The sequence below is a fragment of the Cynocephalus volans genome, chromosome 2 (assembly GCF_027409185.1).
Source record: "Cynocephalus volans isolate mCynVol1 chromosome 2, mCynVol1.pri, whole genome shotgun sequence".
In the NCBI taxonomy this organism is placed as follows: domain Eukaryota; kingdom Metazoa; phylum Chordata; class Mammalia; order Dermoptera; family Cynocephalidae; genus Cynocephalus; species Cynocephalus volans.
In genome coordinates, this window is record NC_084461.1 from 1259999 (window position 1) to 1276823 (window position 16825).

Consider the following 16825-nt stretch of genomic DNA (forward strand, 5'->3'; position numbering starts at 1 on the left):
CTCATGGCAGCTGCCAGGGTCCCTCTCCAGACACCTCAGCAAGGCCTGGGGGGCTCCCAGTGTCCAGACCCACTTCCTCCTGAAGTCACTGGGACAGACCTGTTCCCTCACAGTCCTCACCCCTGCCTCCCACCCTCTGACCTCCAAATATCAGCTCAAACACCAGCACCCGGGAGGCCCCGACGTGCCCGATGCCCTGTGCTTCTCCCTGGCAGCTCCTTTCCTGTCCCGTGGGGTTATTCATCACGGCATAACTGATCTTGAGTGTGGGGATGCTAACCACAGCAGGGGCTGCCCCCGAACACTGAATCTCTTTCTTTACCAGAGGCCAGCAGGTAGACAGGGTGGTTACTGAGCTGGCAAACATGAGACGGGAAGAGGGGACCTCGTGGTTACCTTCCTGCTGGCGTTGAAGACAATGCGCACAAGGCCCGGAATCCAGGAGCATGTGGACAGGCCCACGTTTGCACGTTTAGTTTCACAATGGGCTGGACCTAACGGCAGTTTCACATTTGTAAAGTGACTAGAGTACACAGCTGTCCCTGTAGCCCCTGCGCCTTCATGAATGACAGGACAAACACAAGACTGCACGGTGTCCGACTTACGCTCCGGGTCCTTGCCATGTCCATGTGATGGTGTCCTGGGGGTGAGAAGGGAGCGGGGCTGAGCACGGAGGGGTCAGGGGACACGCGTGCCGCCCTCGCCCTGCCCCCTCAGGCCCTGCATAGGAGCCGGGCCTCTTGCTTCCTCCCAAGTCGACTCTGGGGTAGGCACAAGGAGGGTGCTCAGGTCCCCGGAGCCCGAGGACCCAGACCCCCACCAAGACACACTCCTCCCCTCCATCACAGCCACGAGGTCTCCAATTCCCACGTCCACCTGAGAGCAGCCCTGGTACCTTTTTCTGTCCTCCACTTTCTCGAGGTGTCCCTGGTGAACTTCATCAGTGACACAGGAGCCTGCTGTGTCCGCCTGCACCCTCAGATGCACTCATGCAGCTGCCATGGGCAGAGCTTGTGACACCTGTCCTGCCCTGTCACCTGACCATGCAACGCTGTTGGCAGCCTTTCAACTGCCACCCGCCTGTGCCCCAAACAGCCAAGCCACAGCTCTCCACTGTGGACACGCTCCCACCAGGTCAGCCCCAGGCGTGGGAGGGCGCAGAAGAGATCTCTGCTGCTGACCACCCCCTCCCACTTCAGGGCCTCAGCTCCCTCCCTCCCACGTCCACCCAGGGGAATGTTCTGGAAGCTCTCCATCCTCAGCCTCAGCACCACACCAGCCACCTGACTGGGGACACAAGACGACAGATGCCCGGTACTGCCCTGACTCCAGTCTCCTCACACGAGGCTTTATTCTTCTGAAGCCGGCAGAGCTGATGTCCCTGCCCCGCTGCAGCCTGGAGCTCCGGTGTGCAGGTCTGTGCTCCAGCCTGGGGGCACGGGAGGCTCTTCCTGCAGCTCCACAGCTAAGGGGACCCGGCACTCATGAGATGCACATGGGACACACATCCTGCCTCCAACAACCACGCTGTGTGCTCCCGGGAGGGCACAGCAGAGGCACCTGCTTCAAACGACTGCTGGCTTAAGTGACCACCTAGGACTCCACACCACATGACAGAGCCTCCCACTCTTGGCACTCAGGGAGATGCACTCAGAGTGGTTTTTGTGGCAGAGGCAGGGAGGGCACTGTGTCAGGACATGGGCTAGCAAGTGCGCTCAGTCCTGCGCAGTGGCCAGAGGTCCCTGCTGGCAGTGGCCTTGGCTACAGGCCATGACCACGGCTCACTGCCTGGCCGCTTAGACAGCCTGGCTGCGCTCCCCACAGCCGCTGCGCTCTCGGTGGAGCAGACCCCACAGGCACAGGGGCTGTGTACGAACCGCGCCATCCCGCAAGCCTGGCCCTGCACTGCATGCCCACTGCCGCCACCTACGTTCCTGCCACACGTGCACCCCACCGGGTCGTGACCCTTGTGCTTTTCCTTCCAGTAAACTGCCCTTTGCTGCCATAAAGAGCAAACGCTATGAACGGAGGGACAGTTCGCTGTAACAAACAGACCTGGCCCACTGCAATCCTGAAGTCAGCTCCACCAGGGATGCAACACTGTGCCTGGCGCTGAGTCAGGGCCAAGGGACCCAGGCATGTCTTTCTGCTGCCAGAGTCCCTCTCCCACAGTGATGACAGCAGAGGGTGAGCACGGCTGCGGGGAGGGCAGCACCGGTGGCCACACCATGGGGAATGCAGGCTGGGCGGGCAGCCTCAGAGTGCGCCAGAACCTCATCCAGGCTCAGTCCCGGGCTGGGGTCCCCCGAAATCACCCTGGGAGCCCTGAGCTCCTGCTGCCCCTTCATTTCCTTCTCTTAAAATTGTAAAGATCTGCAGCAGGTGGAGCACAGAAAAGGCAGGCCACCATGTCACCTACATCCTTCCCTTCTGCTGCCTCCAACCCTCCAGAGCGTGTATGTTTTCGTTTTAAGTTGCCTGGAGTGTGAACTGCACATGACGAGCTGCTGAGGACATGCGGGGTGTCTGTCACCAAAAACGTCAGCCCCAGGAAGCACTGCTTCCTGACCCATGAAAGCCAGATTTATGTGTGCACATATTGTGGACTATTCTGGAATTGTGGGGTTTATGAGAAACTCACGTAGAACAGACCCACATTCATGTGCCAAGCCCAGGGGCTGGGCTCGTCCTCTTGTCTCCAGGGCTGAGGCTGGTGTGACAGACCCAGCACACTCGGCCACTGCCATGGTGTAGTCAAGAGATGCAGAGCAATGGCAAGGCTGCATTAAAACAACCTGGTTCTCACTCCCAGCTGACCCGCCTTAATACTGACCCCAGGAAGGCACAACTTACCAGTTTATTTGGATATCGTAAAACCACAGGCTGGACAGGAACTCCAGGGATAAATGCACCTACGACAAAAGGAACAGAAGTGTTATGTCTGTGGCAGCGGGGACTGAACGCAGTGAAGGCAAGTCCTTGCCTGCGTTTCTGCTGCTGGTCTCGGAATGAGCGAGCTTTTCTGCCTGGGCCTCGCTGGCCTACAAAGTCCCTCGATGCCTGATCTTCACACCTGACCGACTATAGACCCTCAGATAAAACTCCAGTGTCAGCACCAACTGGGCATGAGACACGGGCGCAGAAGTGCTTCCGGACTGAGGAGCACTTTCTAAACACGTGTGCCAGCTGCAAGGCATGTATGGGAGGTGAGGGTCACCCTGCACGTCTGCACCTCGGGGGTCCCCATCACCTGCCACACTGTCCATCTGGCAAGGATAAGGTCTGATCCCGCAGGGCACATACATCGGCCTCCACCCAACGCCTCGGTTGCCCAGGGCTGGACACACCTCTCCCTCTGAGCAGCTGCCATCTGACGGCTCCTGAGGAATCGGGAGAAGCCCCCACCACATTAGAACCACCAGCCAAGGGGCCTCAGGAACTTCCCAGTCCCCGCTGGAATGGAGGACGCTACTGCAGGTCACGCTCTGCTTCTACATGGGCCAGACGTCGTGCTGCTGTGGGCTGGCAGCAAAGGCCCAGGGTTGTTTTGTGGAGTTCTACTTCTGTTTTAAGTTCTATTTAAAGGCTTTCACAAAAATTTAACTGGAAAACGTAGGTGTCAGGAGTGCCCAGATTTTACAGCATGGACGCATGTTTCAAGGGGGACACAGTACGGCCGTGGAGCAGCCTTCTCCCTGGGCTGTGGTGCCCGCCTGGGGGGTCTGCACCCACCTGGGCTGGGGAGGGGTCCTCAAGTGCAGTTTTCTGGTTGCCTCCATGGGGTCTTCCATTCATCAGGTCAGGAATTTGGGGTTGGTTCTGGCTTGGGGCTTCCGCACTTCTCTGGGAGAATTAGGTCCAAATCTGCAGGTGGGGCCGCCAGCGACTCCTGTCCCTAAGGCCTTCTCCTTCCCTGGTGGCCCAAGGCCAGGGAGTGGCATCAGGACTGCCTCTCTGAGTGACAGCCCAACCCGCTCAGATTTCGCCTCAGTCAGGACGTCCACCTGCAGCCCCCGTGTCCAGACATGACCTCCGTGGGCCCGTGAACCGGCTTCCCTCTGCGTCAACACTGCCTCTTTCTCACCGTGGGCTCGGCGGCACGAGGCACTTCTGCATGCCTTGGTGGAGGGGTGGCCATGTGCCAGGAGAGGTGGGGGATGGGCAGGGTTGGTGCAGACCCCTGCAACCACACCTGGCGCTGAGGCCGGCTGCCTCGGACTTGCTATACTGGCCTCAGTCCTCACCTGACGGCGCTGGGCGTGGGACCTCGTGTGAGGCGCCACAACCAGCTGTAGGCAGCAGCAGTGTTTTCCACCACAGCTCGGCTGACCCCCTTGACCACTTCTCACAGCAACATCATCAAAACTCAGTAGTAACCAAGAAAGAGCCTTCCACGCGTTTCCAGCCTGGGGACTTGGAGGCACCACATGCTCTGAACGTGTGCATCACGTGAAGGCACGAGAGATGCAGAGAGTGAGCCCGCCTCCTCAGCCGGCTCTGCCTCCCCATGAGAAGCACCCCTGGTAAGGGGCAGGTCCCCACCCTGAGTCCCTGGGTGACCCAACACAGGGACCAGAGACCCCACGGAATTCCCCTCGGGAAGCCCCAGTCTGAGCTCTCTCTGGGGGGGTCCCAGGAGGGCCATGGCACCCGGACCCCGCCAGCCCTGCACACCAGGGTGGGCCATGGCGTGCTCTGACACACACGGAAGGTCGAGCAGGGAAAGACCGGTGGGGAGGGAGCCCAAACCCGGGGCCTCTGGGTGGGGTCCACAGATGAGGGGTGGGGCAAGAACGTTGTTAACCCCACAGAGACCCTCATGTTCATTTGCTCGGATGCCCTATACTGGGTGAAGGTCTAATCTCACCAGTCACAACAACCAAGGTGGGACAAGATGCTGAGCAGAGCCCCTGGCAGCCCCCAGAAGTCCTTCACCCCTTTTCTCACCAGACAGTCCCACAGCTCTCCCTGCTGGGAGGAATAGTCCACCTGTCACCCCAGAAGAGCCATGTCCCCACGGCAGCATCTTTCTCCACACCCCAGCAGCGCCTCTCCCAGGCCCAGGCGGCGTCCCAGAGCACTCACGCCTCCTCACTTTCTTCAGCTCTCAGGGCTCAGAGTCGCCTTCCGCAGGGCTGGCTACAGTGGGCAGGTGAGGGGTGAGGGGTGAGGGGCTCGAAGAGGCCCAGGGCCCGTCACTCCGAGGAGAGCCATGTCCGCCATGAGTTTGTCCGCGCGAGGTGGCCTTCGAGCCATGCGGTCAGCCATGAGGCTGGCATGGCCTAGCCTGGGGCCACCAGCTGGGGCCAGGCTGGGATTGGGTCCTTTGGTCAGAGGGGGCAGCACCTTGCACGGGCCTGTCTCAGGTGTGACTCACTCAACCCTGCAAAGGTTAGTGTCCTGACCCATCTTGGAACATGTGACCCAAGGCAAGGGAGCTGGTGCAGCATGAAAACACGTGTTCTCGATGGCGCCGAGCCTCATCTCTAATGGTGACTCACTGCGGATACTCACGGCTGGACTTGCTAAAAATAGAGCCTTGTCCCGGACCTTGAGCCCCTTGGGGGATGGGATCAGAGCCCACCATCTCCCTGGACCCTGTTCCACTCCGTCTGGGGGACAAGCGTGCCATCCTCACTGAGAGCCATGTGTTATGTTCTCGCCAGGTGCCTGTGCACGGGGCTCACTACACGTGGCTTTCCACCCCTCTACGTGCTGCACGTGATCTTCCTGAAGGTGCTGCCCTACACGTCCCTCTTCATCCTAAATTCCTTCTTGTTCGGCTCTTGAGGACCAGCTGTCTCCAGGACTGGGGCTGATGGCCGCTCCCCAAGGAGCCTTGACTCAGCCACAAGGTTTCCGTGACCCAGGCCCGCCTGCCCCTGAGAAGGGGCCAGCCAGCAACTGTCCCTTCACGCATGCCCACTGTGGAGTGAGACCTGGAACTCAGTTGTGGGATGTCCTCTGCCCGAGGCGTGGGGACGTGGCCTGCTGTTGGCCCTCACTGAGGCTGTCCCATTGTGGGCACGGGCTCCTCCTCTTGGTCACCAGACCCTCCATAGCTGGCTGTGTCTCTGCATGTGATGAGAACTCAGAACAACATGTTGTGAAGACAATGACACGTTTAAGATCCAATGCTTTCCACTTCACCATGTGTCAGTCTTTGCTTGTGAAGCCTGCCACCCACCCTCTGCACCAGCAGGCGGTGTAAGGGCACAGCCGTGGTACAGCCACGTGTGGAAGAAACCACGTGTGGCAATGGTGGGCAACCGACTCTGGACTTCCTCCATCCAGCTCTCCAGAGAGCCTAGAGACACCTTGAGCTGTGCAACCCCAAGGCAGGGCAGACCACACTGCCCAGGTCATGGCGTGACACCTCTTGTGGGAACTGGTATACACGCCCCAGTGTAAACACAGTTTACAAGAACCACCCGCCATCTACAAGTACACAGAGATACTACAGGATGGAGGGTAAACCCTCTACCAAATGTCCAAGGGTGTGAGAATTCCAAGCAAATCCAGCACAGAAGTTCAGAACAGTGGATCTGCCCCACCCTACCCAACGCAACGCTTCCAAAGTCACCTGGCAGCTGCTGCAGGACAGATCCCAGTTCACATATGTTTTGTGTCTCCCTCCAGGGAGAAAAAGCACCGTCTGCCAGGGGCTCTGAGGACGGCTTGCAGGGCTCTGCACCTGGGATTCCCAGGACCCCGTGGGGAGCAAACTGCAGACCAGGAAGGCATCACGCAGAGGAGTGGGAATCGGCCAGACCCCGGGTCACCTTGAGCCCTTTCAAAAGGTGAAGAGTGCTCCCTCTTCTAGACGAGGACATGCACTAACCTGGACCTCAGAGCAAAGCTGAACATCTCCACCTCACTATAAACGCTTGACATCTCGCTGCTTCCTCCTCCCGCATACACTACAGTCCTCAACTCAAATCCCCAAATTTATTTTGTCTGTTTTGGGGAATATTTCTAACCCTAGCATACACAAGAAAAGCAGAAATTTTTATTACTAACGCAATATGATTTTAAAACATCACATTAATATTTTCCCTTTCTTCAGGAGAAAAATAAATAATTGAGAAAATTACATACCAGGTTTGAAGGTAATTAGGCAGGTCCTATTTGTACAAGTTCCTTCTGGAAAAATCATGATCTTGAAATGGGGGAAAAAAGGCAAGCATTAAACCGAGCACAATTATAATTCAGAGAACACAGGTGCCAATCTTCACTGCTACTGACATAATTTAGATACTTTAATCATCTCAGTTGAAAAAGTTAAAATGCATTATGGAAGCACATACTGATTTCCATTAACGACTGGTTTTATTAAAACCTGGAAGCAACGCAAATATACAAACAGCATGTGTCTTCCTAGAGCATGGCTCTTGGAAAATGGGGTAATCGTGGTACCCACCCCACAGGTGCTGGGAGAATCTGGTGCAACTAAATGTGCTGCACCATTAGCACAAAACAAGCCCCCCACGGAAAGTCATAATCCTCCCACGAAGAAGAAAGCACAGGAACAGCGGCAGACAATAGGAGCGTGCCCCCCGCTGAGGGGATCCGACGAGGGGCCGGGACCCTGAGGAGTGGGGGCAGAGACCGCGCGCGTGCCAGCCAGCGGAAAGCCCCATGGAATCAGCAGTGAAGAACGCCCCCGTTGGCACGTTCAGTCACTGATTCACACTGACTTGCAGCAATGCAAACGCAACTGGAACTCCCCCACGAGGGAAGGCACCGCCCGCGTAGCTGCTTTCAATTCCGGCCCCCAAAAGTCACTCCTCAGGTGCGCCGGCATGCGGACCTGAGCAAGGCTGAGGGGCGGACAGATCAACTGGATGGAGAAGTGGGATGACCTGCACTCGTGGGAGCAGCCGCACTTGGGGCTCCCCAGAGGTCACAGCCGCCCAAATGGCTGCCTGTGGGTGCAGGTGCCCATAACTCAGACCCTGCAATGTTTCCTAAGCAACCAGAACCCAGGGCGCCCTGTGACATTTCCAGCTTCTGAATGCTGGCTCAACTGAAAAGAAAAAAAAAATGAAGTGTGGGCCAAACACAGTGCACTTGAGCCGCAGCGGGTGCCAGGCCTTCCAGATGTGGCCGGGGACCAGCGCGCGGCCGGGGTAGGTCAGCCAGGGTTTTTCGAAGTGAGTCAACACACCTCAGGCTAACTAACACGTTAACTCAGAAATGAGACCGCACCCAGGAGGGCGGATTACAATGCTCTGAGTTAGAACTTACTTTCAAACAAGATGTTCAGGAACTTGAGGTGCATTTCAGAATTGTTTTTTCTTATCTCTTTCCATTTTAAGTTCCGGACACCAAAACCAAAAGCATCTGATTTTACCTGATTTTTGGATTTGCACATTCACCCAAAATGAAATGAAACAAAACCCAGCACCCAGAGGAAGTGAGTTCTGGCCTCTTTGTTTCTTTTTTCCCTCCGCCTTCTCAAAGTTCACATCTTTTGGAATAAAGCCACCAGAACGCAGGCAGGACGGCGCTACCTGCGGCCACCTTCCGTTGGACTGCGCCCGTCTCCTGATTTCCTCCACGGTCTTCCTGCGGGAATCCTGGTCTGAGCGGGACACAAACACCGGCCGGATGTACTTGATCAGAGCTGAAAGACAGGGGTTGGGGCAGATCGTGTTGGAATGTGGGGAGCCTGTGGCAGGACTGGGGTTGCAGTGGGGGGCTGCCCCACGGCTCCCAGTGAGGTGTGGGACCCCCAGACACACGCCCTGGGCTGTGCTGCAGGACGGGCTCTGAGTCAAGGCCTATAGCGAGGGAATCGGAAAATCACTAACCTTCCCATGAACTCTCATGACAGCAGGAAGCACCAAAACCTGCAAGGCCAGAAGTGACAAACGAGAGTTCACGCGACCATAAATCAGATGAAGCGCACAGAACGAACGCCTGGCCCGCCAGGAAGCAGCCCACTTTTGGTTACACGTATTAACGGAGGAGGAGGAGGGGTAAGGGGGGGTCAATGGCCCCAGGTCACATGGCTCGGACCCCTCCAGCCCCGTTGTGGGTTGAACTGTGTTCCCTAACAGATAAGCTGAAGTCCTAAGTCCTGGTACCCGTGAATGTGACCTCATTCGGAAATAGGGTGTTTGCAGATGACCAAGTTCAGAGGAGGTCATCCTGGGGTAGGGTGGACCCTGATCCAGTGACTGGTGTCCTCACAAGAAGAGGCGAGGAGATGGAGAGATGGGGGAGAGAAGGCCATGTGACAGCAGAGGCAGAGACTGGAGCCATGTGCCACAGCCAAGGAACGTCAGGACTATGGCCACCACCAGCCACCGGAGGAGCCACGGGATGGTGCCTCTGCAGAGTCCCAGGATGCTCAGCCCCGATTCCAACCACTGCACCATGTGGTACCCCCGTCAGGTGTTGGGGGTCAGGGGTACAAGACACACCTGTTGTGAAGGCCAGAGCTCCACAACCAAAATGACGGTGACAGCCAGAGCACAGGCCTCTTCTTACAAGAGGACTCAAAAGTGGAGAGACACTTAGAAAACGCTGAACAGACTTCCACATGGAACCGTCCTCGGCAGAGCTGCCTTTCTGGAGGTGAAGGGTGCCCCGGCGCGGCCACCTCAGGCCCAGCGAGGGCGTGTCACCACCTGCTCCACCCGTGCACTCGCTGGGCTGTGTGGGTCAGTCCTCCAGGGGCCCAGGCCTAGCTTCAGGTGTTGTGTCTTAGTGCTCTGACTGCTTGTGAAGAATCTTTCATGACTCACTCTTCCTTAGAGGTCCGCCGAAGAGCAGAGAGAAAATCTATTTTAAAAAGAAGAACATTCCTTCTATCTTCCAATTACCCGGTGGGTCCACGAGACCCTTTTGTAAACCTGAAGATACATGTGGGTCTTGGTGATCTTATTTTTCCTAGGCTTTCAGTCACTTTGCTACTCCACCTTCTAGCAACGATCTTGTCCTTACTCTCTCATTATCCTGATGCCGCTAGAAATGCCTGACAGGAGGGGAGGGAAGCAGGGACGTGGGGGGACTGACGGGGGGACTGACGGCGCGACCGCTCGGCCTGTCACGTTCCTCACTGGTCTGCCCGGAGCCGGCCTGTCTTCCGGGGCAGCGTACAGGGGCCTGGAGCTTCACCTTCGTAGTCTCATCGCTGGTCTGTGTCTCTGAAGAGGTGAGGTTTCCGAAGTTTCCCTTTTCTGTCCATGACGGCAAAGAACAGAAAATCGACGTGGAAGGCACGCCACAGTTCTCAGGGGGTCCCAGGATGAACGCAGGAGACAGGAAGCAGCTCTCGGGGCCCACGGTGGCAAAACCGACCCTCTGAGCGAAACCCCAGGCTGCACGTCTCAGATGGGCCACCCGATGAGTGTTCCCAGCCCAGGACCTGACACCTGGGCAGCTGCTTCCCAGGGCAGAAGGAGCCCCGGCCCCCGTGGGTCCTGCGGCGGGAAGGGCCTTGGCATGCCGCGTGTGGCAGGAGCTGGACGGCTGTCCTGCAGTGGGACAGTGACAGCATTCCTTCACCTTTCTGCTGTGTGAGCAGCAGACTCACTTTTCATAAGTAGATGGGCGTGTATAGAATAAAGGCGACTGCAAGAAAATGGTAGTGTAAAAATTAAAAAATTCACAGGGCTGATTGCTCTAGTCGGCATTCATAAATTTAAAAATAAAAATATTTTGAATATTTTCAACATTCATCTCTTCAGCGAAGTTGTGAACTGTCTACATCTCCAAAGAGGAGCTGGAAGCTGCGACAGGCTGGAAGATGGCGCTGGGCTCCGGTATCAGCACGCATCCCAGGCTCACGGTGGCGGGGAGGGGACGCCAGCAGCACTCCGAGGACAGCACCCCGCCAGGCGTGCTTAAGCCCGGGGAGGTGGGGAACAGGAGGTGGGGTGTGCTGCATTTGAAGCCTAGCTTGAATTTCTAGTAGACTTGCTTGTCACTGTCCCTTCACTCAGGTCTGCAAATTGTCCACACTATGACCAGAAACACAAAGCCTTGACAGAGCGCCTTGCACACAGCACACACAGCAGTGACTGTCCCTCCTGACGGCGGTGGGGCCGCTGGCACCCAGCTGTGACCCAGAGGCCAGGCAGGTGCAGCTAGCAGGGCTGGCGTCCCACACCCTGGCCTTGGGGCGTGGACGGGTACCGCAAGATCTGCGAGGACTCTACCTGGTGGTCAAAGCCAAGGTGTGTGTGAACGATGGTGACCACAGCTTCCCGCCCCAGAAGGTCCCAGAAATGCTGACACTCACAGCCTGAAGCCTTAAAACTGCACAGGAAGGACACAGAACAGGCACGATCTCTGCAAATCCCAAGTCCCCTCTGACCAGGGACCACGCTCCCGCACGTCCCAGGATTTGTGCCAGCGCTTCAGATCACTAACGTGAACACAAAGTTCCTCGTTATCATGCCTCTGCCTGGCTTTCAGAAAATTCCTGGAACTCGCCTCGGCTTTCCAGGCGCATGGTAGATAACCTTTCTTTGGAAGACTAGGCTCTCGGTTCCTGGCCTCACGGTCTCGATCTCAAACCCCCTCCAGGAAGCTCCGTCAGGAAGGGGCTGCCCCCGCCTGCTCGGGGCCCGGGTCTCAGGTGCTGTGCCTTCTCGCTTTCATTTCGTAACCCACAGCCCCAGAGGACCTGTGACATCACTCACAGGGTCAAGACGACACGTGGTTTGCACTGTCCACCTCCATGCTGGCCTCTCAGCTGGACCCCGCTGCCTGGAACTGTGAGCTGGAGACTCTTATTTCATGCTCAGGACGAGCCTCAAAGTGGTCATCCGCAGCAGCAGAGACGACTTCCCAGCCGAGGAAGCCAGCTCTACGTGCCCAGTGTCTTGGACAAACAGAGCTCACCCTTGACCCATCCAACCTCCAAACACCTCGTTGTGACACTTTGGCCACACCACTTCCCCAAATCCACTGTGTGAGGAGGACACGTGCCTCCCTTGAGAAAGACCTGGAGGCTGGCACTCTTCGGGCGGGAGCAGGTGCAGAGGGGACCTGTGCTACAGAAGCTGGGTTTGCAGTAGACCTGGGCGGAGATGCGGAGGCATCTGGAATGCTACCAGAGTGGCTATGCATGTTGTGGACAGGGGTGGGGACTCTGCTGCTGTCTGCTTGGGTTCGAACCCATCCTTGGCCACCTGCCTGTGCTGCGGCCATGGGTTGGTGTGGCTAGCTCCTCAACCGATCAACCGCCCATATGCACAGAGAAGGGCACCTGCCTCCAGAGAAGGGAGGGGGTGAAGTAACAAACAGGAGGTCTTGAGTCATCCTGGTACCCACAGCAGGGGAGTGTCCCCTACTCGGCTGTTACAAATGTTCCTCGTGATCAGGAAGTGTGTCGGCATCAGCGTCTGGTTTATCCTCCAGGAGACAGACAAGCCATGGCAGCTCCGTCAGTGCAATAGCCAGCAGAAGTGCAGGAGCCGGCTTGGAAGACCAGGTTCAAACCCTGTGTTCGGCCTGCCCTTGCTGCCGACAGTGTCCTCAAGGCTCCGCAGTCTCTTCGGTGGGCCCTGGTGAGCAGCAGGTGCTTCCCTGAGGTGGCACAAACATGGCCTTCCTGGGGGTAGGAGAGCAGCCGGGACGGCAGCGTGTCTGTGGTGGGCTTGCCCAGGCTCCTTCAAGCTTCCCTGCCTGGTTGGGGGCAGGAGAACGGTCAGAGCTATGAGTCCAGACCTTGAACCTGCAGCCCTCATGGGGGCCACACAGACCTCCAGTCCTACCGCGTGCAGACAGACCACCCGAGTCGCTGCCTGGCACCAGCCTCCTACCTCCACCAGCGCTGGCCACGGTCGACATGTCCGCTGGCTCCCGAGGGTTTGTGCCCAGTGTGCCATGCTGGGGGCTTCCTTGGCTCACGTCCAGTTTTCCTGTCCCACCCATGGCTGCAACCCTCAGTGGACAGTGTGATGGACTGGATGTGTCCTGCCCAAAGTCCCTCATTGAAGTTCTAACCCCTCAGGTGATGGTGTTAGGAGGTGGGGCCTCTGGGAGGTGATGAGGTCAGGAGGGTGGAGCCTCATGAGTGGGATCAGTGTCCTCCTAAAAGAGGCCCCAAGAGCTCCCGCTCCCTGCCACCGTGGGAGGACGCAGGGAGAAGGCGCCCTCTGCCAACCAGGAAGCGGGTCCTCACCAGACACCCGGTCTGCCACGCCTTGACCTTGGAGCTCCGGCTTCCAGAACTGAGGGAAATAAATTTCCGTTGTCTACAAGCCAGCCAGGCTATGACATTCTCTTACAGCAGCTCGAACGGACTGCGACAGCCAGGAAGGAGATGTGGGGCTCTTGGTGGCAAGACGTTTGTTAAAAAACTCATGCTTCCTCTTAGGCTCTAGGTGGTTCGAGGGGGACAGGAAAGAAGAATCAGGCGAGCGCTGCTCGAGCCTTGCACGCAGGGAGGGAAGGAGGAGCTGGCCGAGGGGCCAGGGGCCACGCCAGGAGACGCACCCTCGACACCAGACGCGTGAGCTACTCGACTTCATCCCACAGCAAGAAAAACTGCTCCTTGCTAGACCAGAAACAACCCAGTCCACGCTCAATCAAATGAACATTGTTCAGCATCTGTTTTGTAAATCAGACCCCCCCAATACTCCTTTTATTAGAAAGACAAAATAAAACATACACAGTCTTCTCTATGTAAGTGTCACATGAACGTGAATGGTGTTAGGTGACACAGAAACTCAGAGGAGGCGGTTGGAGCAGGTGGCTCAGGGTGAGGCCCCTCTGCCCACGCAGCACTCACTGCCAGCCCTGCCCAGGACCTGTCCCGACCACAGTGCTCAAAGGCAGCAGAGACAGCGATGGAGGCGGAGTCGGGGACGTGGGGCCAGGCAGGGCCAGCAGATCCTGTGAAGGTACCGTGAGGACAGACACTTGCTGTGGGCGGGGGGGCAGGTGTCTTCATCTGCGATGTCAGGGGACAGCGCAGCTAGCTGGTCCAGGGCTCCCGGCAGCTCGCACCGAGCAATGGTGCTGTGGGCTCAACAGTGGCTCCCAAAGTGTGCCCATGTCCCAATCCCCAGAACTTGTGAACGTGGCCTTATTTAGACAAAAGGTCTTTGCGGATGTAACTGGTTGAGAATCTTAAGCCAAGATCATCCTGGATTCTCCGGTGACCAGTGTCCTTACAAGACACATGGAAGAGAGAGACACAGAGGGAAGAGGCTGTGAGGCTGTGTGCCTGCGGAGGTGGAGGCTGGAGCCACAGGGCCACAAGCCCCGAGTACCTGAGGCCTCCAGGAGCAGGAAGAGGCAAGAAGGGTCCTCCCCTGGAGCCTCTGGAGGGAGTGTGGCCCTGCCACGCCTTGATTTCAGACTTCTGCTCTCCAGAATGTGAGGGGATGGATTTCTGCCTTATTAAGCCAACAGCTTTGGTTATGTGTTACGGCAGGACGCTCACACACCTGGACTCACAGTGCAGTCACTAGTGCATCGGGACACCCTCCTGAGCTGCTCCTAAAGACGTCTAGGACGTCTGTCTGATAAAGGTTAGCCATCCTTGCCAAACGGAACTAGAATAAGCACTTGAACTTGTCATGATATCTGAGGGCACCCGGGTGCTAATGAAAATCACAACCGTCACTGCTACAGAGGAAAACCACGAGGAGAAGAAGAGGGGCGCAAGGCTAGGTGCCTGTGTTGTGTGGGTGCAGCCTGTGTGGACCAGCCTGGTGTTCTCATGTGACCTGCGTGGACAGGCTCTGCCACACGGTGGGTGGCTCACCCACTCCCAGCAGGGGGCTCACCCACTCCCAGCAGGGGGGCTCACCCACTCCCAGCAGGGGACTCACCCACTCCCAGTGGGGGGGGGCTCACCCACTCCCAGCAGGGGGCTCACCCACTCCCAGCAGGGGGGGCTCACCCACTCCCAGCAGGGGGGGCTCACCCACTCCCAGCAGGGGGCTCACCCACTCCCAGCAGGGGCGGCTCACCCACTCCCAGCAGGGGGGGCTCACCCACTCCCAGCAGGGGGGGCTCACCCACTCCCAGCAGGGGGGCTCACCCACTCCCAGCAGGGGGGGCTCACCCACTCCCAGCAGGGGTCTCACCCACTCCCAGTAGGGGGGGCTCACCCACTTCCAGCAGGGGGGCCTCACCCACTCCCAGCAGGGGGCTCACCCACTCCCAGCAGGGGGCGCTCACCCACTCCCAGCAGGGGGGTCTCACCGACTCCCAGCAGGGGGCTCACCCACTCCCAGCAGGGCGCTCACCCACTCCCAGCAGGGGGGTCTCACCCACTCCCAGCAGGGGTCTCACCCACTCCCAGTAGGGGGCTCACCCACTCCCAGCAGGGGGCTCACCCACTCCCAGTAGGGGGCGCTCACACACTCCCAGCAGGGGGGCTCACCCACTCCCAGCAGGGGGGCTCACCCACTCCCAGCAGGGGGCTCACCCACTCCCAGTAGGGGGCGCTCACCCACTCCCAGCAGGGGGGGCTCACCCACTCCCAGCAGGGGTCTCACCCACTCCCAGTAGGGGGGGCTCACCCACTCCCAGCAGGGGTCTCACCCACTCCCAGCAGGGGGCGCTCACCCACTCCCAGCAGGGGGCGCTCACCCACTCCCAGCAGGGGTCTCACCCACTCCCAGTAGGGGGCTCACCCACTCCCAGCAGGGGGCGCTCACCCACTCCCAGCAGGGGGGCTCACCCACTCCCAGTAGGGGGCTCACCCACTCCCAGCAGGGGTCTCACCCACTCCCAGTAGGGGGGCTCACTCCCAGCGGGGCGAGGGGCTCACTCACTTCCCCATATTGGGATGTCTCTGCTCTCCGCCTTCATCACGATGGAGGACATTGTCATGGTGACAGGGATGGCGTCAAAGTAGGAGGAATGCGGTGCCAGCGTGAGGATGGCCGCCTCCGTGGGCAGTGCCTGCCGCCCCTTCACGGCCACGCGGTGGAAGCCGCCAACAAACCACATGGTGCGCATGATGGCCTTGAGCAGAAAGTCCACCACCCTGCAAAAGAGGAGCTGGATCACACGGTGCAGGGGCTGCGGGAGGCACACGCAACCACACACAACACAGGAAGCCCAGGCTGCAACGCCCGGCCGCGGGCAGGAGGGACGCTGCGCTTCTCTCCCTTGCGTCCCGTGCTCAGCTGGAGGCTTCTCCACTCAGGTTTGCTCAGGGATGTGGAAGGGCTCCGTGTCCTGGTCTCTGCTACAGTGCACACCAGCATTCAAATGACATGCGATTCTGAGCATGCACAGAATAAGCCACGTGCCAGAACTAAAGACCCCTACACCTTAAATGTTAGCAACTTACCTACCAGAATCCTATCGCTTTTACATGGAAACAATCATTAAGACCTCCGCAGTGCACATTAAAATAAGAGGAAAGCCCAGAAGGAGAACAGGCGCAGAGGCCAGTGTGTAGGCCTCCCTGGTGTCATTTCCTACAGGACACCAAGGTTCCCGAACCAGGCATCACGCTACTGAAGTGAGATTCTTCTGGATGAAATTGATGGACAGTAAATACAGAAAATAAAGTAAAAATTAGCCTAGATTTACTGAATTTGTTTCCTATTTATTTCCTTTTTAAATATATGAGAATTTAGGCACTTTTATCCCTTTTATAATAATCTCTAACAAACTACAAAAGGCCTCGATTCAACATGTCACTGAAGTGGCACATGGCAAGTGGCCCTCGGAGAGCAAGAAGCCATAGGTTGCTCACACCTGAGTGCACAGAGGGGAAAATCCACCCTTACCAAGAGACAACTCTCTCTCTCTCTGCTCTGCCAAACTGCCCTGTGAGACCCTGGGTTGCTGTCACCACCAAGACCCTCCCCAGACGTGTTCCCTGGACTTTGGACTT

At 57.9% G+C, this 16825-nt stretch overlaps 1 protein-coding gene across 1 annotated transcript in view; it reads right to left on the reverse strand.

Annotated features, from left to right (window-relative positions):
- Positions 1 to 16825, reverse strand: part of LPCAT1 (lysophosphatidylcholine acyltransferase 1) — a 61494-nt gene that overhangs the window by 15563 nt on the left and 29106 nt on the right. Inside the window, exons 3-7 of the mRNA XM_063086583.1 lie at positions 15750 to 15964; positions 8514 to 8626; positions 7099 to 7159; positions 2854 to 2912; positions 606 to 640 (exon numbers count right to left, since the gene is read on the reverse strand). Of these exons, the coding sequence (XP_062942653.1) occupies positions 606 to 640; positions 2854 to 2912; positions 7099 to 7159; positions 8514 to 8626; positions 15750 to 15964 (483 nt within the window). The remainder of the gene's footprint in view (positions 1 to 605; positions 641 to 2853; positions 2913 to 7098; positions 7160 to 8513; positions 8627 to 15749; positions 15965 to 16825) is intronic.